A 26,995-nucleotide genomic window follows, 5' to 3' on the forward strand; every position below is an offset into this window, starting at 1 on the left:
AACTGTGTTTTCAAACTCAAAATGGTGTACTGCCGACCGACTTTCTGCAGGAGCAAAGGACAGTGATTGCGAGCTACCGGAGGGGGAGGGTAACCGGGACTACTTACCGTGATGAGTAACGCCGGCAACCGATTCATCTATTGTCCTGCATAACTGTATACGGCAGTTCTCAGTTGTGAAAAATGCACTGAAATAAAATGGCACTTACAGCCCAAACTAATGCCCGTATGAGTAGCATTTATTTGGACTACTGAAGAAGGTATTAGGAGGGAAACGTTTTCAAACACGAGTCCGTAGTCGAACAGGACGCATGCCATTGGCCACGGGACAGCCAACTTCCTCCTTCTGCGAAGTGATCGGAGAGCTCCTTGTATATTGCAGTAAAAATTTCCATTGCTGTAATCTGTGTACAAAAATAGGGCGCTCCATTTGTATTACTATGTAACACCAATAAAGCTGCATTCTGATATTCCAGTTTGTATTTTAACGACACTCGTAAATATAACAACCTGTACGAGAATTTTGATTTCAGTATTCTCACAAAATGCAAAAAATTCAATTTCCAAGTGTGGTAGCTAAATTATGGTGCTATTTTGATCACATTTTGCATGTGATCAAAACAGCACTATATTTCAAATAGCGATATATATTTGTATATAAACGATATGTATCAAATCGAGACCAGCTCAAATTCACTGTCAACAGTCTGAAGATCAGCCCCTGTATGGAGTGATTTATAAAACGTTGTCTTATATACAAATATCTGTTTTACAATACTCTATGTGTGTGTACATGTCATTAAGACACCAGTCAGGCACATATGTCGACGGTCAGTAGGAATGTAAGGCACACGTAGTCGAATTCCTAGGAACTCTAAATTGTGGAGGTCAAATAACAGTAGGCGACAGACTTCTGCAAGTTTTTACAGCTGTCCATTTTCCCGATATGGGACATTTTCCACTGGGCGACGGAGGAGGCAGTTCCCTCTGTGCGGAACATCCTTCCCAGTTGAAACGGGGAGAGCATCTGCGGCATTAACTGTTATCCTGAGGTGCCTGAAACAGGAAATGACAAGAATTATCTTAAAAGACTTTATTTCTAGGCTCGGGAAGGTTTCGCTAATTTATAGAGCGCAGCTTATGGGTTTCAGTAAAGAAAAGCTCCATTTTGAAGAAAATTTGTCATTCAATGTTGGCAAACTTGTATAAATTTGAAGATGTTAGCATAGCTCTTTTCCTATCTGAGACAGTCTTTCATTTGAAATAAGCAATTATTTCATTTGAAAATAGCTACTTTCATCCCCTCGGGCATTATTGAGAGATCTCGTTGTCAAAAGAGTAAAGAAAGCTACGGGCAACTTCGAACAAACAAGGGATAATAAAATACGTGCCCCAGTTCATTCAAAAATAACATTACGTTTCCTTTCATCAGCATACGATGATCTACACAGCACCGTGAAAAGAATTTTTAACTTTCCATTTTGTAAGTAGATGAGGTCATTCAAAGTGCAACCTCATCACAAACTCAGTCAGAGTCTTTGCAGCCAAATACAGGCAAGTTACTTGTGGGGCAGAGGAAGTCACAGTACGGGATTTTCCAGCTCTGGTCTTACAACTGAGAGAATCCTACTAAAAACTATGTCACAACTTGGGGATGGGGCATATTTTTAATTTCATTCTGGGACAATATATACCACACAAAAGTAAGGGAGGCCTCACATATCTGCTCGTGTGCATACCAGCTGAAACTCCAGACTCGCCTGACACGAGCAGGAGGTGATGCGATTGACAGCAACTGTTGTGATATAACAGTAACCCTAATAAGAATGCATCAGAAGTCAGTTGGGCAGTTTGGGGAGTAGAGGGACTAAAGTGCTCAGTTATCAGTCTCTTTTTCTGAGGTCACACAGGTCTTGGACGAAAACCGTACCCCAAAAGAATCCTATCACCTAAAATCTGAGGAAGGAACAAAATGCGTAAAACAAACTGTAACCGTACAGAAGGAGAAAACAAAAGAAGCGTGCCACAAGTGAAAATATTAACTAAAAGGAAAATAGTGGCAGAAGGTGTGAAAACAAAGTAGCAGATGGCTCGGGCTGGCTGACCACAAGAGTAAAAAATGATGAGCCAGCCATTCTGCAACACACTAAAATCTCCAGCCGAAAAATACGAGGCAAGAGAAACACAGACGGTGAAAAGAGGAACGGGCAGTCGAACAGACGGCACCGGAGGGAGTGAGGAAGAGCAAAAATGGAGGTATGGTGAAAGTCTGGGAGAGAAGGCCAGATGCTCAGGATAACAACCCCCTCCCGAACACTGTAGGCTGTGCATCAGTAAGGTTAACAGACTGTCTCAGAGCAGCTAGATTGGGACAGTCCGACAGAACGTGGACATTTGCCAATCGAGAGCGCAGTGACACTGTGGTAGATCGTAGTGACGGAGGAAGTGACTGTGAATCAGCCGAGTACGACCCGTGTGGAGCCGGCGTAGGACAACAGAGCCCCCGCGAGTGGCTAACGTAGACGACTTCCATTTGGCGTCTCCTTTATAGCACGAAATTTATTTAGCGTACTCAGGTTGTGCCATTCAGTATTTCAGATACTGAAAACTTTAAGGCATAAGACCGATCGAAGATCAGTCTCCAGTGAGCCGATCTCGCGAGTCAGCTTACCGGTAGCACGTTCGGTCAGCCTGTCGGCAAGTTTATTTCCGAGGATTCCGATACGTCCCGAGGTCCAGACGAAGGCCACTGAACGTCCGCAGTTTTCGCACAAACAGATTCCCACACAGTCATTATCGAAGGATGGCGAGAAATCACTGGTCGAGAGCTCGTAGGCTGCCGAAGGAGTTACTACAGACGAGCGAGGACTCACCTGCGCAGGAGCAGATATGCTGGAGTGCACGAGAGACGGCTACCGACTCTGCAGTGAAAACACTGCAGCGCTATCCGGCAAGGAGTGCCGTCCAGTACGTCCGGCACGAGCGTAAGAGAAGCCGAGGCGACTGTCGAGTCATCCTCGTGGACTATTTCTGAGCTACGGAACTCGCCGAGAATAGAGAAAAATTGACTGCAGAGGGCCTCGGGAGAAAATGAGTCTTTCGGGCCTCGCGAAAGATCCAGACGAAGCTGTGGCCAAAGTGTAGACAGTGGAGGTGTACGTGAGTAGACCCGGAGCAAAGGTGGTAGAGGGAACGAGTCGAGTTCATCGAGAAGGGACCGGACACAGACTGCAATTGTAATCCCCAACATGGGCCGCAGTTGCAGGAAACGGAACGCCGTGTTAGGGAAAGGGAGACGGTAACTCGGATGTCGGGGCGAGCTGCGAATGTGTGGGGTACAATTTGCTAGCAGTTGTCGTCACCTGATCCACAATCAAAGAATACCAGCTTTCACGAGCAGGCCGTTCACTAAGCTCGTCCGGAAAGCTCCCGTCACCCGTAGAACTCCGCAGTGACGTACAGCACTCGCACTGCCGAGGGTGCCGCCGAACCGTACGCCGGGCTCACGTAGTCGAGACAGGACTGTACGAGGTGTTTGTGCAGCTGCAACAGTGTAGGGCAATCTGCACCCCAGGTGGTGTGATTCGGGCATCGGAGAATGGTGAAATGCCACCAGCACTTTTGCTTAACTGACGAGACGGGGAAGCCGAGTTAAACGGGTGTCGAAAATCGGTCCCAAAAGGCGACAAGTCTCCACTGCGTCAAGTAGTCGGTCGTCGAGGTAAAGTTCCGGATGCAGATGGACAGTATGACGACGACAGAAGTGTGAGGCAAGTCTTGCCAGCTGAAAACTGAAAGCTGTGAGTGGGGGCCCACAACTGACTTTCAGCCACACCAATAGTAGATGAGCAAAAGGAAAGAAAACAAAGCTTCAGGATATAAGAAGGGTAATACGGGGCACTCGATTACCACTGCGAGACCACTAACGGCCACCAGAAAGAGTGGGACACTCGGTACAGAGCACTGCGGGACTCTTTTTTCTCGGATGTGGCGGGAGGGGCTGGGGGGAGGGGACGGTGTGAAGCACGGACTCGAACTCCGAAGGTTTGGAGCGACAAAAAGTTCCGTGTAGAATTGAGAAGCGGGCCCGGGAGCCCCCCCTCGTGCAACGTAGTGAGAATGCGGTGTTGCCAAATAGAACGAGACGGCAATAAGGTGACGACAGCAGGAAAAGGCCGTTCGGACGGCTGACTCCAGTAATACCGAGTCGGAAGTGGCAGAGCAACCTCGGCGTAAACTGCCCCGGGACGGAATCAGAAAGCACCGAAACTCGAGGAGCCGACACGAGTGCCAGCTCGCAAACGTTCGAGTAGCTCCCACAGACGATCGGCGAGGCTAACGGGACTGTAGCTATCCGTACCTAGCAGGTTCTTACCTAGTTTTAGCACTGCAACGACGAAATTTTCTCGACACTGCAATGGAAATTCTCCACCACTCCAGATGCAGTCGAGACAGCACCGTGGTGGTGACTGGTAATCATTTGGTGACAGACGAGGTCTGACCCAGGGGATGTGTCAGGACAATTGGCAAGGGCGCTGTGAGAAATTCCCACTCACCGAATGGAGCATTATACGGCTCAGTACGGCGTGTAGAAAAAGATAAGTGTTGTCGTTCCACTCGCTATTTTAGGGAGATTGTGTACGGATGTGTATATACGGCTCCACATGTGGAAATCCCAAGTATATCTGCAGGGGGCCGATACCCCTTACGGTGTCTGAGCTTAGTGCAGACTCGAGAAGGAGAGTTTTGTGTTCCAATGGTGGAGACACAGCATTCCCTGCACTCCCGCTTCCACCTTTCGATAGCTGACAGACCTATGCGCGGAACCGTTTCGAGGTACGAGGTGCTCCACTGACGGGAGCTGCTTACGATGTCGTAGGGCCCGCCTCGTATCCCTGACGGCCACGGCGATTTCTGGCAACCGCCGAGGCACCGTCTTCTGCCGGAGTCAATCTGACGATCGAGGGATTGCCGCATCCGCTGCAAAAACAGTGGCCGATGCAACTTTCTAGACCACCACACTGCCACGCCGATTTTACCGAGCAGTGGAGATCGGACGGTGGTAGCAGTGTGGAAAACGTCCCCGTCGGCCTCGGTAAGAGCCCGTCTGCGCGACCACCCGGGTGAGTTGACGCCGGATGAGAGACGGGGAGAGAAGAAAGTGGTCTCTACGTGGTGCGGGGCTTCACCGTCTGGGGGGGAGGCAATTGTTGCAGACAGTAATTTTCTGTTTGTCCTCACCCTTACAGCCACTGCTTCTAAAGGTGTTTGAAGGGGGCACAGGTTCACTATATACAGCGGTAAGAACATATATACACTCTCCATACAATATCCCATTACAGTCAGTACAATTTTTGTAATAACCCCGATAGCCACGAAGGCCAGGGGCTGCCGGAAACCGGACGCAACGCAGAGAGCAGATGTAATGCTTACGAGTTGTCGTGGCTCGGCCAGGTGTGGGAGAAAACCACCACAATTCCACTGGGGGAATCTGTGGCCACGGGTCGAGAGCTCGTATCTGAGACTGTCACTGCCCAGGTGTCGGCGAGACTTAAGTCCTCGGAGGATGCTACAGTCTCCACCTGGTCCTCAGACGCAGAACTGTCGGGGGGAGGGGGCGGGGGCAACGGAATTTCTCATTTCTTAGAACACCTCTGCTTCACCCATTTGCACTCTCGCTTCACTTTAGGGGCTCGCCGGGAGCGTCTTCTCGGAACGAGCTTCAGGTACGGAGGAAGACTGCGGAGCCCTCCGACCGGCAGCTGACGGCTCCATCGGCCACTGGCCAGTGTCCACCTTCGCTCGCGGGGAGACATCGCGAGGCAGAGTCCCCAGAGACCCCTTCCGTGCAAAAGGAGCCGGAGGAGACTCTGTCGCTTTTCCGGCTGAGGGGAGTCGACTGACGTTCCCAGCATTCGGGTGGGTCACGCGCAGTAGCCGAGCGGTCCGAGGCGCCTCGTCACGGTTCACGCGGCTCCCCCAGTCGGAGGTTCGTGTGCTCCCTCAGGCGTCGGAGTGTGTGTTATCCTTAGGGTAAGTTAGATTGAGTAGTGTGTAAGCTTACGGACCGACGACCTCAGCAGCTCGGTCCCGTAAGACCTTACCACAAATTTTCCATTTGGGTGGGTGGGTACACTGTTCCCAAAGTAGACGCTTCGGGAACAACAGAAGAAGTAGTTCCCTCAATCACCGAGGTGGGACACGTAATTCGACGGCCCCGAGGGCCCACTGCAGAGGGCCCAGACGAGGTGACTACCGTCGCCAGTGAGGGTGACGTTGTCATAGTGGCAACGTAAGATGACAGCAGTCGAACGGGGTTCCACCTGTCATTTAGCCTCTCGATACGTCAGCTCGTGCAGAGTCTCGTACTCCGTAATTTTCCTCCCGTTTCGGAGGACCGGGCTGTCTGGCGAGCAGGGGCACAGGCGGGAGGAGGGGCACACGGAGTGTGCGAATGCAGTGGACATCTGCAGTCTCTACATATGCCACTGAAATTGCACCAGAAGACGTGCACCTAAATTTCCAGCACTTAAGCACAGTATAGCGGGAGGGACGTACGGTTTTACACCACATCGGTGTACCGTCACCTCGATCTTTTCGGGTAATTAATCACCCTCAGAGGCCAAGATGAAGACACCAGTAACAACCCAATTATCTTTCAGTTCCCTACAGACGTGTCAGACAAAGTAAACACCCCGTCATTCTAAATTAGTTCGTAGCTCGTCGTCAGACGCGGTGGGATGTCTCGGTGAAAAATAATCTCCTGGACAGTGTTTAGGTTTTTATGGGATGTGAGCAAACAGGGATTTCACACAGCTTGCCACAGGCAAGCAACACCTGTGACTGGACTGGGGATGCAATCTAAATTGAGATCGACCCATTCTGCATTTTGGACAGTGCTGCCACTTCCCCAAACTTATCTTCCAGGTGTTCTACAAATAATAGAGGCTTTTTTTTTGTCTACAGCCCGACGTTCCTCCCACGGTGTACCGAGGGAGTTAAAGACTACCTCACCTTTCTCAGAGACTGCTGGGGCCCTCCGGTCACCACCGAAAGATGACTCGGTCCACTCCACTGTGGGTCATCCGTCCCAGTGCCACCCACTCCGATCAGGGGCTCTTCCTAAAGGCACCGCAAGCCACGGCAAAGGCCGTCCGGTGTAAACGCCACTGCCGGGAGTCCCGACGCCCCGAGAAGGCGTGCCGCTCCTCGGCATATGTCGGGAGTTTGCAGCTCACGCAGTGGCAGTGCGACCCCAGTGTCGTCGGTGAGTTACGACCGAGAGGGTACGTGATGACATCTCCGAGACGGACTGGCTACCGTGCCAGATACTGAGTGCCAAAAGATTAACCGTTACTGCGGGTGCACAAGAGGACAGCGGACTACGGATGCAGACGATGCCCTCGTAAGGTGCCCACGCCCGAGTAGCTGGGCTTCGGGCGGAGTTGCGGAGCCGTGACATACAGGCGCAGAAGGTTACAGTGCACGACAGATATACGGTGCACCATGTTAGACGTCCTTCCCCAAATGGCCCACACTTCTGTAAAATTTGGAAAGGTGGAGGCCAAACCCCTAAAGGGGACCACAACTCAGTAAGCTGAAAGGTAGTAGACTCCTTTTAGTTGCTCTTATGACACGCAGGAATATCTCAGACCTATTCCGACACCAGTATCAACAGGGGAAAATGCGTCAGAAGTATAGCAAGTAACTACTTACATTGACAGTAACATAATTCACACTTTTTTTCAAATTTCTTGTCACCAGTCTTGTGATCAGTTTGATGTGGCCACAAATCCTGTCTTTGCCAACCTCTTCATCTCAGAGTAGCAGTTGCACCAAATCCCTCAATTATTTTCTGGACGTATGGCAATCTCTGCATTATTCTACAGTTTTTTTTCACTCCACGGGTCCCTCTAGTACCACAGAAGTCTTGTCCTACCATACGGTTCCTTCTCATAGTTCATGTTTTCCACACGCTCCTCTCCTCACTCCTCACCACATCGGCCCACCTAATTTTCAGTATCCTTCTACAGCACCACACACCAACGGTTTTGATTCTCTCCTTTTCCAGTCTTCCCACTCTTTTATTCACTTCCATACAATCTCATGCTCCAAAACGTACATTTCTTACTAATTTCTCCTCAAATTAAGGATGATGTTTGATACTGGAAGAATTCACACTAACGAATGGAAACCACAAATAGCCTAACATATTCCCACTGAAAGACGTAATATCTCATGGTCGTAGATGTGAGGTTCTACATCTAAGGAGGGGTAGGTGAAGGGTTGCGACCTGTATCCAGGTTTTGTCACCGTACCGGCCTACACGGCACATTAATATTAGCGGAATATATACCGAAATAAAAATGTGCGTGGCACAGTCAACATCTTACACTGAAACAGCATAAATGTCTACAAGCTCAGGGACAGAAAAGTATTGGCAAAAATATAACAAAACACTGTGCGAGAAACAGATACAAACACTGTCAAAGGTGGAATGTGGAGTGTCACTGCTTTTTTTTTCTTTATTGTGAATTTCATCAAACATTGATCTACACACAGGTTTTTCCCCAGCTACAGTGTGTGTGGCTTTTTTCTTTTTCTTTTTTTTTTCCCCCCCATTAGGGACATCTTCGTGTGCCGATATTGCAACACTGCTCTGCGGACCGAGAGATTCGCAAACAGTTACTGTTATTACCGTCTGGTTACTCGATAATGCCCAGGAGGTGAAAACTGAAATAAATAACAATGTCACACAGGAAAATTACTGCCTTCGAGAATTTTACTTACCTACAGACCTGAGCTTCTGCAAGGTGTATACGCGGACAAGGAAAAATAATTCCCGGGTTTCTCCCAGATTTCCCGCTAAAAAATACACTTTCTCCCGGGTGGAAATGTAGTTTTTCCCTGTTAAATGACAGTAAATTTTCTCTCGGAACTGTATAACTTATCAATCCTTTGAATGGTTATGGTTTTATACATGGGCGTAGAATTTCCCATTGCTTTAGAAAACGAAACTCAGGGGGAAAAAACACCTTTTGGAAAGATGTTTGATGTGCAGTAACATGTACGCTGCATATTTTCGTATTACAAAAGTATAAATTTGAATGCCACCAAACACCGCATGTTACTTTCCGAAGCATTGAAATCGAGATTGCGATGCGTATTTGTAAGCCAGTCATTCGCTTAATATTGGTCTCTAAGGCCAATACGCTGCAATAGAAGCTAAGTTTTCACATATAATGTTGGTCTTTTATGCACGTATTACATTTTAAGATATATCACACAAATGTGACAGTAAATATTTAATAATGACATAAAAGTATGATCTTCTGGGCTATAAATTCTTCTAAATGGCTCATCATCAAAGAGCTGATTTTTAAATGAGTCCCAGATTCCCAGTGAAGTAGGCATCGACCTGATATTAAGCTTTTCAATGTGGTTTCGGGATGTAAATTTCCTTGGGTACCAGTACTTTGTTATCTCATGTCTGGTTCTTTGTTATGGCATAATGCCATACGTGCTAGATGATGAAAATGTACACTTGAAATGCACCGAACAGTTGAAACTAGCCAATAGTTTGAAATTAAACCCTTTGTTTCAAATATATTGACTGCCTCAGAGGAAAAGATTAATAAAAGAAAATTTCTTCAGCAAACCGATAAAAAGTAACTTCATTGTTCTGCATGGCAATTAATGCTTGACTGTCAGAATGGTGGAAATAAAATAAAATCTGAAACTAATAACGTATTTCAGCCTTCCGTAATTATGTGAATGTATTTTAATTCGCATGATAGCTCCTGGCCAAAGAAATCAATTTTGTTTTCATTTGACCTGAGTGCAGTAGACAAAGAGGAAACAGCAAAATCACTAAATGTAAACACGGGTCACATGGAGACTACCCGCTTCCCTATTATAACTCAGACTGCTCTGCGCATCAGACCCGTATCTACGATATTTCCGAACCGGGGCAATAGTAGATAGTGGTGTCCCTTGAGCGTTTGAGATAGGACATCAAAATTAAAAAAAATATCGAATTTTCAAAACTACGTTCATTTTGTAGCGCACATCTTTCCGAAGAGTCTGATACATAAAACATACGTGTACGAGGAATTGTAAGACATGTTATTTGATCTTAAGTGTGCCAAAGTGCAGCGCCACACCTCTTCATACAACATTCTTCTATCGCACGTCTGTCTTTCGGTCTGTGGAATTGAAATGTGTATATTTTGTACTGGATACCATCAAACTATATTCAGGACAGTGGAAATTAAAATGTCCTATGGTGCCTCTCCTGCTTCCAGTCAGTCGGTTAGACATCCTGCCCCCCCTCTCCCCTTTTTTTAAACTCTTCATAAAATTTGCATTCTTTATTCCCTATTAGCTAACAATACATAGGATACAATAGGATACATAAAACCAGTAAAGAGAAGAGACAAGCAAGACAGTACACATTTCTTCAATCCTCAGCTCCCAGAATTTTTTTCTCTCTAATCTTGCTACAGCTTTACATGGCGTGCTTTTTCTTTCTGCAAAAGGATCTGTTACCTCATCAAAGTTCGTCAAACGTTTTGCTACATGAAAAATCAAAATGTCGTTGACTAATACTGAAAAACCTGTAATTACAAATAGGCCCAAGACTGGTGTGGTTTGTCGATCTGATTACCTGTATTTTGTCACTGTCTGCGAGTTAAAACAAAATAAGCATTTATAATACTCCAGTAATTGCAACACATGCCAAATAAACGAGACTGTTTTGGGAGAAATGGTTATTTTTATAGCATGGCAGAACATAATTCACAAAGTACCAGTATCAAGTGGCTATTAGGCCTACTACAAGCAAAAAGCTTTACATTGGGAAATAGTTTTACACTTCATTCATATGCTCCAGTTCCTCAAGCATGAGATTGAAAAGTAGTAGTGCAAAATTTTTATATAAATTTGGAATTGTCTTATTCTTCCATAATTTATGTGATGCCACCGTTTCTTCTCCTTCCTTGTTCTAACAAACAATGTTGTCATCACTAATTCTGTATCTATTCCTGCCAATGTCAAAGCTTATTCGCCGGTTAACTTCACTATCTGTCAGAATCACCAGTTTAGTCATCCCACACTTATTCTCCAGTTAGGCGTTGTTTCGTGTTAGTACGACATGTTTTCTGTGCTCCTGGATACACCAAGAAGATAATACGTAACCTTTCTTAACTGTTATTCCTGTTAGTCGTTTATTCGCACTCCGGTAGTCTGAGTCTATGGATTTCGCTGGTAATCATAACAACGCTCATCATTCACAAACCCAATCAACCACACAATCAGACAGTGGTTGGCTTTCTTTCGTTTGGCTGTACTCTGCTCAGTTCGTATAGCCCCTTTTGTCTGCAGGAAAGTTTATTTCTAGATGTGACGAGGATTCTACTGACAGAGACATCATGTACACTATGCGCGCATTCACAAATCAACTTACAATTCATTCAAAAATCGACTTAGAATGTGCTCAACAATGTTCAAAAACCGACAGGGACATGTTTCATAGTCATACGAATAATCGATAGACCAACGTGCGCTGGATGCTAGGCGCTTTGTGAAACAAGGGTTTTTCCTCAAGAATATGAATTTGCCCCCCCCCCCCCCCCCCCCCCCCCTCCTTTCATAGATCCAGGGCTGCTGTGCAATCTGGCAGCTCGGGCACGACAGTAAAATTTTTCCCGGTAGCACCTAGCTACCTCTTTTTTTTTTCTGCGACTGCTTACACAGTCAACAGCCACGTTTCTGTAGCCAGAAGCGGAAGAAGATACTACTCAACTGCGCATGCGCACGATCCCACTCATAACTGCTAAAACAAATCTAATGTTAACAGTTGTGACGTCACGCTCATCGGAGGCAATTTGTTGTTACGACCCATTGCGTAGTCTACCTAAAGCCTTTGACACATTTTGCTGTTGGCAGACGTTTGTATGAGCACAGTGTTTTGTTGCTGTATATGGCGCATTTCCTTTGCAATTTATTTATTCTGCAGTAGCAGGATACAGTAATATCCTTTGTTAGAGTTTTGGTTCTTACCAGGCAAAATTACAAAAATTTAACTGAGAACAAAAACAATGAAAAATTTCCCGAATTCAAAAAAATTCCCGGGTTTTTCCCAGAACTCCCGGTTGTCCCGGGTCATAGACACCCTGTTCTGACAAACTACTGATAAAAGACAACCCCACTGTCCACCTTTGCCGGGGTACGACTGCAGTAATTTATTTTCACACCGTCACACACTTTCGGGGCCGAGCCGTTGTCGAGTGCTTCTCTGAAACCACTGTCTAATATATATTAAGTACATTGTACAATTTCATACGGTTATAAATTTGAGAGCGTATCCGTATTACTTATACGTACGTACTGTGTGGCTGACGCAGTGTACCGTACTCTCGTACTTTGCAAAGTCACCCCACGTGGATACGTACGGTGGACATTTGTCGTGTCCATAAATGACTGTCGGCACACTAAACTCAAACGAAAGTAGTGTCAGCCATTCGAGTAACATTACTTCCGTAATGACGTAAGCACTGTAATACGGAACTCGGGGTACACCACACGGAGCACTGCTCTTCTCGGGTCGATACGACTCCGTCTACTGTAAACGGCAGTCCAAACACCTGATGGCGATGACGACCACTGACCAGCCGACTGAACTTGTCAGTGTGCGCCAGAGATGTCTCGCCTAAGAATATCGATAAATCTTTTGGTGGTGAGTTTAACGTTATTATCCTATGCGTAAACCTCTCACCAATTTGAAGATCAGTTCGAACACCCGAGTGCTCACTAACGGAGGTCCCAGTTGAGGTGACGTGTCGCCGCCTTCCTCTGACCCGGTCATTCACACGGAGATCTACACAGATTTCATACCACGGTGCAACTAGACATTTTTCACATTGAAAAACAGTGCCAGAGGTGAAAGAAGTCTAAAGTGACACGTGAAAATCCTAAGACTGGCCAAGTGTCAATCTGTGACCTCCAGATAGTAGGTCTGGCACACAGTCACTGAGCCTCGAGATGCACCACTATTACCATCCTACTGTTACATAATAAGATACACTGAAATTAGACATCGTAGGGATACGGGTACGGGGTGTGTGTATCTGTTCGACTGCACGTCGAGCCTAACTCGTTGCGTAAACACCATTTGTGTCCGGCACGTATTGACAGGTTCAGTCAGCCGGGCAGTGGTGGCCATCGTCAGATGTTCGAGCTGCTCCTTGCCGTATACTAAAACTGTCTCGAATCGACTCGAGAAGCAGAGTGTTCTGTGTGACGCATCACCACTTTCGAACTCACTTGTACACGTCATTACAGAAGTAGCACTATCGAAATGGCCGGCGAGTGCACAACGTTACTCTCGTTCGAGTTTACTGTGTCGGCAGTTATATACGGAGACGACTGATATGTCGTACGCACCCACGAGTGGAGACTTACGGAATACGGCGGTTTGGTATCTGAGCAACTGAGAACGCCCGGCTACAGCCACGACAGATTACCCACGAACGACAATGGTATTTTTAATAAATCTGTCCTATTACGGCAGACTCACTTATGTCTCAAAAGCCCTGCTGCGCCTACTACAGACCTACCGGAGAGTGCTCCGGCTGACGCCCTACCTCGTGCACCGGCTGTCTCTCACTGTTTTGAAGTCCTTTCCCATTACATAGGAAGATATGAAGAAATGAATTGACAGGTACGAATCTGGTGTCACATTGGCAAAAAATCAGAGTCGGATTATGAAAATATTTTGAATGTTCAGTCAATTAAGAATGACTCAGCTCTAGACCCCGTAAGACACGTGTTGCCCTTATTTTTGACACTTACGCATTATTATACATACTGGGAGGAGAATGAAACATTTATATACGGTTTTCCGAATATCGAGAAAGCAAATGAGAACAGAACGTATACGATGACAATCGAAGTGTAAGAAAATGATTGAGAAGTCTCACTGTCGATAAGACTATCGATACGGGAAAAACTCGAGCTTAAATCGGCTCAAAATGAAGGGCAGGGTCGTACGAGGAACACCTCTCTCGTCACTCCCAATTGTCGTCGTAATGGACAAACTTTCAAAAACGGCAAAAAGAAATGGACACTCCCTCACAGTGCATGACATAACAATATGGGGTGAGAAAGAAGTGTCAACACAAATCAAACTGGAGCTGTAGTGTGAAGAATTTGTGTCAATCTGTCTCACAACCGGCAAAACCGAGACAGTAATTTTAATGTCGAAATTAAAATTGTTTAACAGTCTATCTAAAAATAGAAGACAAATGATGGAGATTTTGGACAACTTCCAGCACTTCTACAGCACATTCTGCTTCAATAATACGACACGCCGTGAGATTTGCACTGGAATACAAAGAGCTCACGAATTCTCGAGTGTAAGTATGTTCTGGCTTAGAACAGCTCAGTGTCGGTGACAGAGCCACTCAAGTTCCCGCTGCTAAGAAGGTGAGTACACCGCTCGTTTATTACATATTTTTACGAGTTTCAAACAGGAGCAACTTCAGTAATGGATAGGCACTGTGATTGCTGTGTACAGATGTGACCCTCCGCTTACACCTCCGGGCAGTGTCGGCTTCCGTCACACAGCTCGAGGCTGCTGCCGAGGGGCACCACTGAGGGACGTCGAGCACGTCCCACGTGTCCCCCGATCGGTCCACCGCTGTGGCCGCCCCGGGTACTGCCTGCACTGAGGTCGACCCCTCACCGGTGGCCGAGTCGGAGATCGTTCCGAGGTCCGGCGGGCGGCGAAAAACTTTCCGAGGGGCCGATCGTAGGGCCTCCCCGGTTCGTTTGACGAACAGATTTCGGGCATCATCTGTGGCCGACGAAGTCTCCGAGCCGGATGCAGTCGTCCACCCCGTTCCGGAGGAAGCTTCTCAGCTCGCGAGATCTGGGCATTTACAGAGTGTGGGTTTTCTGGTAGTCGGGAGTTCCAGTGTCAGGCGTATAAAGGTGACCCTCAGGAACGGGGCTGCCGAGGAGGGGAAGGGAGCCGGTGTGCACTCCGTGTGCGTACCGGGGGGAGTCATTCCGGATGTGGAAAGGGTGCTTTCAGATGCCACGAATAGTACAGGGTGCAGCTAACTGGAGGTGGTGGCCCGTGTCGCTACCGATGACGTGTGTCGCTTCGGATCGGAGGAGATTCTCTCCGGTTTAGAGTGGCTAGCAGAAATGGTAAAGGCTGCCAGTCTCAATTGCGAGATTAAGGCGGAGCTCACCACCTGCAGCATCGTCGACAGCACAGACTGTGGTCCTTTGGTGCAGAGCTGGGTGGAGGATCTGAACCAGAAGCTCAGGCGGTTCTGTGACCGTGTAGGCTGCAGAGTCCTCGACACGTGCCATCGGGTGGTGTGTTCCCGGGTTCCGCTTAATAGGTCAGGAGTCCACTACACATGGGAGGTGGCTACACGGGTAGTGGGGGCTGTGTGGAAGGGACTGGGCGGTTTTTTAGGTTAGAGGGTCTTAGGAAACCACAGAAAGGGCATCTGTCTAACAGGGGGCAGGTAAAACACACTAAGGTAGTTAAATAAACTATCGGTATTGTAGTCGTAATGGTATTGTAGTTGTAAATTGTTGTAGCTGTGTTTGGAAAGAACCAGAGCTCCAAGCCCTAATAGAATGCACTGAAGTTCAAGTAGTTATAGTTACAGAAAGTTGGCTAAAGCCGGAAATAACTTCAGCCGAAATTTTTTCAAACAACCTAACAGTGTTCAGAGAGCATGGATTAAATGCAGTTGGAGGTGGAGTATTTATTGCTGTCAGAAGAAGTTTACCTTGTAGTGAAATTGAAGTAGATAGTTCCTGCAAAGTAGTACGGGTAGAGGTTATACTTGACAATCGGACTAAACTATTAATTGGACCGTTTTACCGATCCCCCGACACAGAAGATATACCTGCTGAACAGTTCGAAGGAAACTTGAGTTTCATTTCAAATGGGTACCCTGCACATACAATTACAGTCGGTGGTGACTTCAATCTACCCTCGATATGCTGGAAAAATTATACGTTTAAAGCTGGCGGCAGGCATAAAATGTCATTTGAAATTGTGCTAAATGCTTTCTCAGAAAATTATTTTGAACAATTAGTTCGTGAGCCCACTCAAAGCATAAATGGTTGCGAAAGCATACTCGACCTCTTAGCAACAAATAATCCTGGACAAATAAGGAGTACCATGATGAATACAGGGATTAGCGACCACAAGGCAGTTACTGCTAGGCTGAATACCAAAACACCCACACACATCAAAAAGAAACACAAAGTACATCTATTTAAAAAAAGCCAATAAAAATTCTCTTAACGCCTTTTTAAGAGAGAGTCTCCACTCCTTCCGAACTGATCGTGTAACTTAACGTCTTTTTAAGAGACAGTCTCCACTCCTTCCGATCTGATGTGGAATGATTTCAAAGAGAGAGTATCGACATCAATTGAGAGATATACACCACATAGGTTAATAAGTGATGGTACTGATCCACCATGGTACACAGAACGGGTCAGATTGCTGTTGCAGAAGCTACAAAAAAAGCATGCCAAATTTAAAAGAACGCAAAATCCCCAAGATTGGCAAAGTTTTGCAGAAGTTAGAAATATAGTGCGTACTTCAAGGTGAGATGCTTTTAAGAATTTCCACAATGAAACTCTGTCTCAAAATCTGGCAGAAAACCTAAAGAGATTCTGGTCATACATAAAGCACACCAGTAGCAATCAATACCTTCACTCAGCGATAACAACGGTGAAGTCACTGATGACAGTGCCACTAAAGCAGAGTTATTAAAAACGGTTTTTCCAAAACTCCTTCACCAAAGAAGACAGAGTAAATATTCCTGCATTCCAATCAAGAACAACTGCCAAGATGAGAAGCATAGAAGTAGATATGCTCGGTGTAGCAAAGCAGCTCCGGCTCAAATTGTATACCAGTCAGGTTCCTTTCAGAGTATGCTGAGGCAATAGCTCCATATTTAGCAATTATATACAACCGCTTGCTCACAGAAAATTCCATATCTAAAGACTGGAAAACTGCTCAAGTCACACCAATACCCAAGAAGGGAAATAGGAGTAATCCGCTGAATTACAGGCCGATATTACTAACGTCGATTTGCAGTAGGGTTTTGGAACATATACTGTGTTCGAACATTATGAATTACCTCAAAGAAAACGATCTATTGACACACAGTCAGCACGGATTCAGGAAACACCATTCTCGCAAAACACAACTACCTCTTTATACTCGTGAAGTAATGAGTGCTACCGACAGGGGATGTCAAGTTGATTCCATATTTTTAGACTTCCAGAAGGCTTTCAACCGTTCCTCACAAGCGACTTCTAAAAAAACTGCGTGCCTACGGAATATCGTCTCAGTTGTGTAACTGGATTGTGATTTCCAGTCAGAAAGGTCACAGTACGTAGTAATAGATGGAGAGTCATCGAGTAAAACAGAAGTAATATCTGGCATTCTGCAAGGAAGCGTTATAGGCCCTCTATTGTTCCTGATCTATATTAATGACATAGGAGACAATCTGAGTAGCCGTCTTAGATGATTTGCATATGACGCTGTCATTTACTGTCTTGTAAACTCATCAGATGGCCAAAAGGAATTGCAAAATGATTTAGATAAGATACCTGTACGGTGCGAAAAGTGGCAATTGACCCTGAATAAAGGAAAGTATGAAGCTATTCACACGAGTACTAAAAGAAATCTGCCAAATTTAGATTACGTGATAAGTCACACAAATCTGAAGGCTGTAATTCAACTAAATACTTAGGGATTACCATCAGAAATAAGCTAAATCGGAACGATCACACAGATAATGTTGTAGGTAGAGCAAACCAAAGACTGTAATTCATTGATAGAACACTTAGAAGGTGCAACATATCGACTAAAGAGACTGCTTACACCACACCTGTCCACCGTATTCTAGAGTATTGCTGTGCAGTGTGAGATTTGCATCAGGTGGGACTGACTAATCACATCGAAAAACTTCAAAGAAGGGCGGCTCTTTTTGTATTATCGCAAAATAGCGGAAATAGTGCCACAGACACGATACGTGAATTGGAGTGGCAATCATTAAAGCAAAGGCGTTTTTCATTGGAACGGAATCTTCTCACGAAATTTCAATCACCATTTTTCTCTTCCGATCGCGAAAACATTCTGTTAGCATGCACCTACATAGGGAGAAATGATCATCACAATAAAATAAGAGAAACCAGGGCTCGCATAGAAAAATTTAAGTGCTCGTTTTTCCCGCATGCCGTTCGAGAGTGGAACGGTAGAGTGACAGCCTGAAGGTGTTTAACAGAAGCCTCTGCCAGGCACTTAATTGTGAATAGGAGAGTAATCACGTACATGTAGATACATTTCCAAACAGTTACTAGATCAGGTTTTTTTAAAAATAATCATAATAAATAATAGTAGTAGTAGTAATACTTGGCACCTATTAGTAAGATACTGGAAAGCTGTGGATGCAACAAAAGGAGCAAAGGCTATAACCTCACTGTACAAGCATTTTGTAGGCAACAGGCGTAAACAAGACTGAAAACACTGCTGATCTTCGCGCGCGCGCCCACACACACACACACACACACACACACACACACACACACACACACACGGATACATTCTTAAACCTACTACGTTTTGTGATGTTGTACCTCACAACATGTCAAGATGCACACACGAGTGCTCACGCGAGGCAGACTGATGGCGACACAGACCCTGTGACACTACGAGGAACTGTTTTGTGGGGAGAACTGTCAGAGGGGACAGGGAGCTGTCAGTGTGCGAGCCAGACAGGGCCGGCTCAGGTGAGCAAGTCAACTGGTGGGCTGGTGCAGGGGGGTCCGTGGCACTCTGAAGGGACACGGTGGTAGCTACAGTAGGCGAAACGTAAGAAGCGTATTGCATTTTCAGGGAAACTACGTTACGGACCGTACGGACGTGACGTGACAAAAAACAAATACGTCATATAAATCACGACGACCGGAGAGCTCTTTGCAAATTTGAACGTGCCTCGGTCGCAAGTCTTAAAAAAGTTTTATCAGTTTTTAAATACACACATTTCGGTGGACAATAGAAATTAAACCGACGCAGTGGTCACATCCCGTGATGATGTCAGCAAATATCACGAAAGGCTACATGTCAAATCCTGTTTGTGTATCAATAATTACATGTGATTTTATAAAAGTTATCAACACAAATCAGCCACAGCCACAAATCCTCCACAAGCTGAACTTAGTATGTAGACTCCACACCTAATTGTCCCAGATAATGTGGTATGTGAATTAACTCATTTTGTCACATTCAATTAGGTAGGTAGTTAGTTAATCACGCGTTCCATTGATAAATCCCACACTAACTGTTATGATGTGGAGTGTGCCAAGTGAATATGAAATGCACACGTAAATTGAGTTCTTTTTTATACGTACCCCATTCCTTTAATTGGCACAAAATACATACATTATAGCTATACATTTATTTATTTCTATTGAAGAATTCATGCATGATATAGAAGGAGCTGTCAAGGAGATATAATTTCCATTTATTTTTGAAACTATTGCCACTGTGTTTCATTTCGTAAATTACTGAAAAGTTTTGCAGAAGCGTGTTTTACCCTTTTCTGTGCCAAAGGTGAGTTAATAAAGGACAGTGTAAGTCTTTCTCCTGGTATTATACTCCTGAATGTCACTATTATTTTAAACTGTTCCATGTTGCTGAGAACAGATTTCATTACTGAGCAAATGTACTGAGGTTGTTGTAAGAATTCCTAACCTTTTAAACAGATACCTACAAGATGTGTGACTGTGAGCCCCACATACTATTCTAACCACTTTCTTTTGAGCAGTGAATAGTTATTGCCTAAGTGTAACCCCAAAATATTATTCTTTACGAGAGTGGAAGTATGTGAAGTATCTTAGCTTACTAATTCCTATATCCTCAAAATTGGCAATTATTCTGATTGCGAAAGTTGCTGAACCTAGTCACTTTAGGAGACCCGAAATAAGAATTTCCCAATTAAGATTCTCATCTATATGTACACCCAGAAACTTAGCATGTTCTACCCTGGCCACTAACTTCAGTTGATGTGTTATATTTAATGAAGGAACCTACAAATCATTTAATTTGATGTGTATGAGGTGTATCAAGATTTACAACACGAAGCATTTTCAACAGAAATACAATGTTTACATCATTTCATATACTTCACTGGGATACAGCTACACAAATACATACTATAGTTTGCAGTATACAAAACAGAACATGTCTAATCCTTGTTTAGACTGTAAAACTGTCCTCAACGAATTCAACAGAATAACATCTTTCCACTAGAAGAGTGAAAAGTAATTTTTTCGGTGAACCGAGCTCCGTGTTAGATCTATTACTGCCTTTTATTTTATTGTAAATTTTTAATTCCATATATTCCCATGTTTTGGCACAGAGTTTTACAACGCGTGTCTGAAGTTTAAAATACTTTCTACATCTACATCGATACTCTGCAAATCACATTAAACTGCCTGGCAGAGGGTTCATCGAACCACTTTCACAATTCTCTATTATTCCAATCTTGTATAGCGTGTGGAAAGAATGAACACTTGTATCTTTCTCTACGAGCTCTAATTTCCCTTATTTTATCATGGTGATTGTTCCTCCCTATGTAGGTCAGTGTCAACAAAATATTTTCGCATTCGGAGGAGAAAGTTGGAATCTCCTCACGAAATTCGAATCACCGTCGCAATGAAAAAAGCCTTTCTTTTAATGATTTCCAGCCCAAATCCTGTATCATTTCTGTGACTCTCTCTCTCTCTCACATTTCGCGATGATACAAAACATGCTGCCTTTCTTTGAACTTTTTCGATGTACTCCGTCAGTCCTATCTGGTAAGGATCCTACACCGTGCAGCAGAATTATAAAATAGGACAAACAGCATAGTGTAGGCAGTCTCCTTAGTAGGTCTGTTACATTTTCTAAGTGTAACACTTTCCAAGTGTCCTGCCAACAAAACGCAGTCTTTGATTAGCCTTCCCCACAACATTTTCTGTGTGTTCCTTCCAATTTAAGTTGTTTGTAATTGAAATACCTAGGTATTTAGTTGAATATACGGCTTTTAGATTAGACTGATTTATTGTGTAACTGAAGTTTAACAAGTTCCTTTTAGCACTCATGGGGATGACCTCACACTTTTCGTTATTTATGGTCTACTGCCACTTTTTGCACCATCTAGATATCTTTTCTAAATCATTTTGCAGTTTGTTTTGATCTTCTGATGACTTTATTAGTCGATAAATGACAGCATCATCTGCAAACAACCGAAGACAGCTGCTAAGATTGTCTCCAAAATCGTTTATATAGATAAGGAACAGCAAAGGGCCTATAACACAACCTTGGGGAACGCCAGAAATCACTTCTGTTTTACTCGATGACTTTCCATCAATTACTATGTGACAGGAAATCACAAATCCAGTCACATAACTGAGACGATATTCCATAAGCACGCAATTTCACTACGAGCCGCTTGTGTGGTAAGCATTCCGGAAATCCAGAAATACGGAATCTATCTGAAATCCCTTGTCAATAGCACTCAACACTTCATGTGAATAAATAGCCAGCTGTGTTTCACAAGAATGATGTTTTCTAAACCCGTGTTGAAAGTGTGTGAATAGATCGTTTCCTTCCACGTAATTCATAATGTTCTAACACAGTATATGTTCTAAAATCCTGCTGCATATCAACTTTAACGATATGGGCCTGTAATTTAGTGGATTACTCCTATTACCTTTCTTGAATATTGGTGTTACCTGTGCAACTTTCCAGTCTTTGGGTAGGGATCTTTTGTTGAGCGAACGGTTGTATATGATTGTTAAGTATGGAGCTAATGCATCAGCATACTCCAAAAGGAACCTAGTTGGTATACAGTCTGGACCAGAAGACTTGCTTTTATTAAGTGATTTAAGTTGCTTCAATACTCCGAGGATATTTACTTCTACATTACTCATGTTGGCAGCTGTTCTCGATTTGAATTCTGGAACATTTACTTAGTCTTCTTTTGTGAAGGCATTTCGGAAGGCTGTGTTTAGTAACTCTGCTTTGGCAGCACTGTCTTCAATTGTATCTCCATTGCTATCACGCAGAGAAGGCATTGATTGTTTCTTGCTGCTAACATACTTCACATACAACCAGAATCTCTTTGGATTTTCTGGCAGGTTTCGAGACAAAGTTTCGATGCGAAAACTGTTATAGGCACCTCACATTGAAGTCCGCGCTAAATTTCCAGCTTCTGTTACAGATCGCCAATCTTGGGAATTTTGCGTCTGTTTAAATTTGGCATGTTTGTTTCGTTGTTTCTGCAACAGTGTTCTAACCTGTTTGTGTACCAAGGAGGATCAGCTCCATCGTTTGTTAATTTATTTGGTATAAATCCCTCAATTGCTGCCGATACTATCTCTCTGAATTTAAGCCACATCTGGTCTACACTTACATTATTAATTTGGAATGAGTGGAGATTGTCTCTTAGGACGGTGTCAAGTGAATTTTTATCTGCTTTTTTGAATATGTATATTTTTCGCTTATTTTTCGAGGATTTGGGGATTACAATATTCAATCTTGCTACGACAACTCTGTGTTCACTAATCCCTGAATCGGTTTTGATGCTTGTTATTAACTGAGGATTATTTGTTGCTAAGAGGTCAAGTGTGTTTTCACAACCGTTTACTATTCACATGGGCTCATGAACTAACTGCTTGAAATAATTTTCAGAGAATGCGTTTAGCACAATTTCGGATGATATTTTTTGTGTACCTCCAGAATTAAACACGTATTTTTGCCAACATATTGAGGGTAAATTATCGTATGAGTCGGGTACGTCTTTGAAATGGAACTCACGTCTTCTTTGAACCTTTCAGCAACTGTATCATCTGAATTGGGAGGTCGGTCAAAGGATCCAATTATTATTTTATTCTGGTTGCCAACAATGACCTCTGCCCATACTAACTCACAGGAAGTATCTACTTCAGTTTCACGACAAGATAAACTACTTCTGACAGCAACAAACATGCCATTGCCAACCGTGTTTATCCTATCCTTTCAGAACACCGTCGGATTTTTCGCAAAATTTCGGCTGAGCTTATATCTGGCTTTAGCCAGCTTTCAGTGCCTATAACGATTTGAGCATCAGTGCTTTCTACGAGCACTTGGAGCTCTGGTACTTTCCCGACACAGCGACGACAATTTACAACTGTTATACCAACGGCTCCTGTATCTACGTTCTTCCTGTGTTAGGCTGCACCCTTTGTGACTGAAGCCATTCTTGTGTTTTCCCGAGATGCTTTAATCTAAAAAACTGCCCCATCCACACCACACAGCCCCCGCTACCGGTGTAGCCGACTCCTGCGTATAGTGGACACCTGACCTATTCAGCGGAACCCCAAACCCGACCACCCTTTGGCGCAAGTCGAGGAATCTGCAGCCTACACGGTCGCAGAACAGTCCGAGTCTCCGATTCGGACCCTCCACACGGCTCCGTACCATAGGTCCGCAATACGTCCTGTCGACTACGCTGCAAACGGTCAGCTCTGCTTTCGTCTCGCAAGCGAGACTGGCAGCCTTTACCACTTCCGATAGCTGCTCGACACCAGAGAGAATCTCTTCTGATCCGTAGTGACACACGTCATTAGTGCCGACGTGAGCCACCACCTGCAGTTGGCTGCACCCTGTGCTCTTCGTGGCACCCAGGACGACCTTTTCCACATCTGGAATGACTCCACTCGGTGTGCACACAGAGTGCACATTGGTTTTCTTACCATCCTTGTCAGCCAAATCCCTAAGGGGCCCCATAATGTGCCTGACGTTGGAACTCTCGACAACTGATAATCCCACCCTCTGCAATTGCCCGGATCTTGCGGGCCGGGTGGTTTCCTCCGAAACAGCATCTCGCTCAGTGATAGTGTCAGCCACAGACGACACCTTGTAGCGGGACTTTGAATTTCGCCGCGCTACACTCGTTCCCTCAGATAAAAAATATCCCGTCGCAGTGGCACGAGCGCTCGACAGCAGAGAAACTACTAAAATTGTAACTTTTTTTTTGTTTTCTATCCGTTTCTCGATTGTCTCTCGATAGCCGAAGCTTAAGGCAGACGTGATCTGATGAAGACGTAAAAAAAACTTATTAGCTAGTCTCGATCTGATTTTAATGTGTAGACATGTTGTGGAAGTTGTTAAGAAATTCGGAGGATGGAAGTAGCGAAGTACATTAAATTGCATACAGTATCAAGATGATTTTAATTGGTATAAATTAGTGATTCCTGGACTATTGCGAGATTTCGGAGCAGACTTTTCACGCAGAAATGAAGGAGATTTTTGAAGACCTGGACGCCGCCCGAAAGAAAACGAGTTAACCTGGTAAAGGATGATCTCTCATCTACGCCACTTCCCCCTGTCAGTTACATTCTGTAATTCTCTGTTTCTTTTCAGTAAGTTTTGTAGTGGAAATTGGTTTAACTTTTGCTCAAAAATGCCACAAGGACCACCCCAACTATAGCTTTTCTGTAATACGAAGTCCGATTTGCATTTCATTCTTTCCTTTTTTCACGGTCATTTACGATTTTAAAACCCCCTTTTTATTCACCATTTCCTCCCACATTTTCAACCTTTTTTCTTTTTCTTTTATTCTCTCTTTTTTTGTTTTTATTAACCACTACAACCTGGAACCCATTTGTCAGACAAACTGGGGAGGCCTTACGCGCAGCCACCTGGGAAGTCTTTTGCGGCCTGCTTTGCCTCGGGGTGACCTCCCACTCGACCACAAGTGAAGGGTCAGCCTCAGAGCGAGCAGTAACTGGGTTGGCCACCGGTGAGGAGCAATCGGAGGACTCTGACGTACTGGACGTCCACAGGATCCCCACGGCCGGCCCACAACTGTGGTGCCCATCCACAGCAGCCTCGAGCTGCGTAACCGAAGCCATCACAGCCTGAAGCTGAGAGCGAAGTGTCACCAACTCGGCTCGCATCCGCACACAACAATTGCAGTTCCTGTCCACACTAAAGACTGTGGAAACCTAAACTATGCAGATAAATGGACAATCGGCACGTGCTGCGCGACTCTACTCTAGATCCTGACGGAAACGCACAAATTGTGTCTAGTATTACATAGATATTCGGAAACCTAACTACCGAAGCACTCTGGTGAAACCAAATAATTTGCCCCCGATTAGGAACTTGTAATACGTCACAAAATCAGTTTACTTTCCGGCGCAAACAAAAATGCGACAACTTTAAATTTTTTTACAGTGTTCGACAATATACTCGTTGCTCAACGCGTGTTCCTAATTATTTTCGTTTGTAATACTGGGAGTCTTGTGACGGTTGCTAAATTTCCCTAGAAGATTATGTCATAATGAATAACTGGCACAAAGTACCAGTGGTAAACTGTCTACCTTTCTGGTATCTTATGTTTTTGGCACACACTGCAAATGCTAAGCTGTGAATCTGTTTGCTAGGTAGTTTCTTCAGTTTAATTTTTATTAAGCTTATGAACTTTACCTGGTTTGCTACTGTAATACCATGATAATTGCAGTTATCTTCTTTTCACTCCGTTTTAATGATTTAATTCCAAATTGCATCATTTCACTTTTAGTTACATTTAGTTATAGCGCAATTTCACGGAACTAAGATTTGAGTTTTTTTAGAGCATTTTTGAAACTTTCCGGAATTTTTTCAGTCACCACATTTTCGATCAGAACTGATGTATCACTAGCAAATAACACTGTATGTCCATCAGTAGAAAAGGAACAGATAGGGCCCAGTACTGAACCTTGTGGAACTCCTTGGGAAATTTGTGGAGGAGTTGAGAGTGCTTCACTGAACTGAATGCTTTTGTCAGATCACAGAACATTCCTGTGCCTTTTTACCCTTATCTAACAATGAGAATACCTCCCGTTAATTGCTCGGAAAGAAGTTGCGATGCGAGTCGAAAAAATAGATCTCGAGTAACATATTAGAATCCTGTGTTCAGTATGTCCTCGAAAGTTCATTAACAGCTAAACTGTAATTTTCAGCTCTTCCAATTTCCCAAGAAATTGTGAACTACATTTTTGAAGGCTTCCCAAGCTGCTCTCTCTTTCCCTTCAACGACCCTATTAAATGTTCCATCCTGAAAAAAGTATTCGACTTGTATCACCAGTATTGTAAGTAGTTTAACAATGTAATTATGTGTATGTAACTGTGAAGTAGTTGTTCTTTAGTGGTTAAGTTCATTGGGTTGTGAAAGGAAAGTTGTTACGTGTAATATATGTAAAATAAAAACTTAAAATATGTTTAAAAAATGAAAATTTTTAAATTATGCCTGTTTATAAAAGAGAATTTGTAATTTGAATACTGGTTCATGCTTAGGGCAATTGTACGATGTAACTTAAAAGATGTAGGGAATCCCCTCTGTTACGGAAGGGTCTCGGCGCGTGGAAAAAGGCGGATCTGGTGGTCAATCTGGGTGGCAAGAGAGAGAGCACATTACGCAGTCAGTGGCTAGACGTTGAACTGTTAACAACGCGGGTGCCAAGTGAGGCATTTGGAAGCCAACTGATGTCAAAACTGCCTCGTATGTGGTTTTGGCTGTCGTACGGTGCTCTTGTTATCACAGAATGGCTCTGAAATGAAGGAAATACGTCACCAAGAGGACTTTATAAAGAGCATTCAACTTCAAGAGCACGGGACCACTTAGCCGCCATGTGCTTGCCACCACTTAGCCGCCACTTCTCCACCAACTGCAGGAGTTCAGATATGTATCACAGTATGGACCATTATATTGATGTCAGTGTTTTTCAATAATAATTTCAACAATAAAAAATTAGTGTTTGAACTTTGAAACTGTCCTGATCATGAAACCAAGCAGGGTCCTACCCTAAATGTGCTAAAGACCAAGTATCCTGTTTATGAAGAACCACTAACTTGTTTCTATTTGAATATGCCTAAGTTT

General features: G+C 44.3%; 1 protein-coding gene across 1 annotated transcript in view; it reads right to left on the reverse strand.

The window, feature by feature from the left end:
- Positions 1 to 461: 461 nt before the first annotated feature.
- Positions 462 to 26,995, reverse strand: part of LOC126109687 (plectin-like) — a 247,037-nt gene continuing 220,503 nt past the window's right edge. The window contains exon 22 of the mRNA XM_049914737.1: positions 462 to 1,055. Coding sequence (XP_049770694.1) covers positions 1,035 to 1,055 — 21 coding nt within the window. The 3' untranslated portion in view covers positions 462 to 1,034. The remainder of the gene's footprint in view (positions 1,056 to 26,995) is intronic.

This window comes from Schistocerca cancellata, chromosome 12 (genome assembly GCF_023864275.1).
Source record: "Schistocerca cancellata isolate TAMUIC-IGC-003103 chromosome 12, iqSchCanc2.1, whole genome shotgun sequence".
Taxonomy (NCBI): Eukaryota; Metazoa; Arthropoda; class Insecta; order Orthoptera; family Acrididae; genus Schistocerca; species Schistocerca cancellata.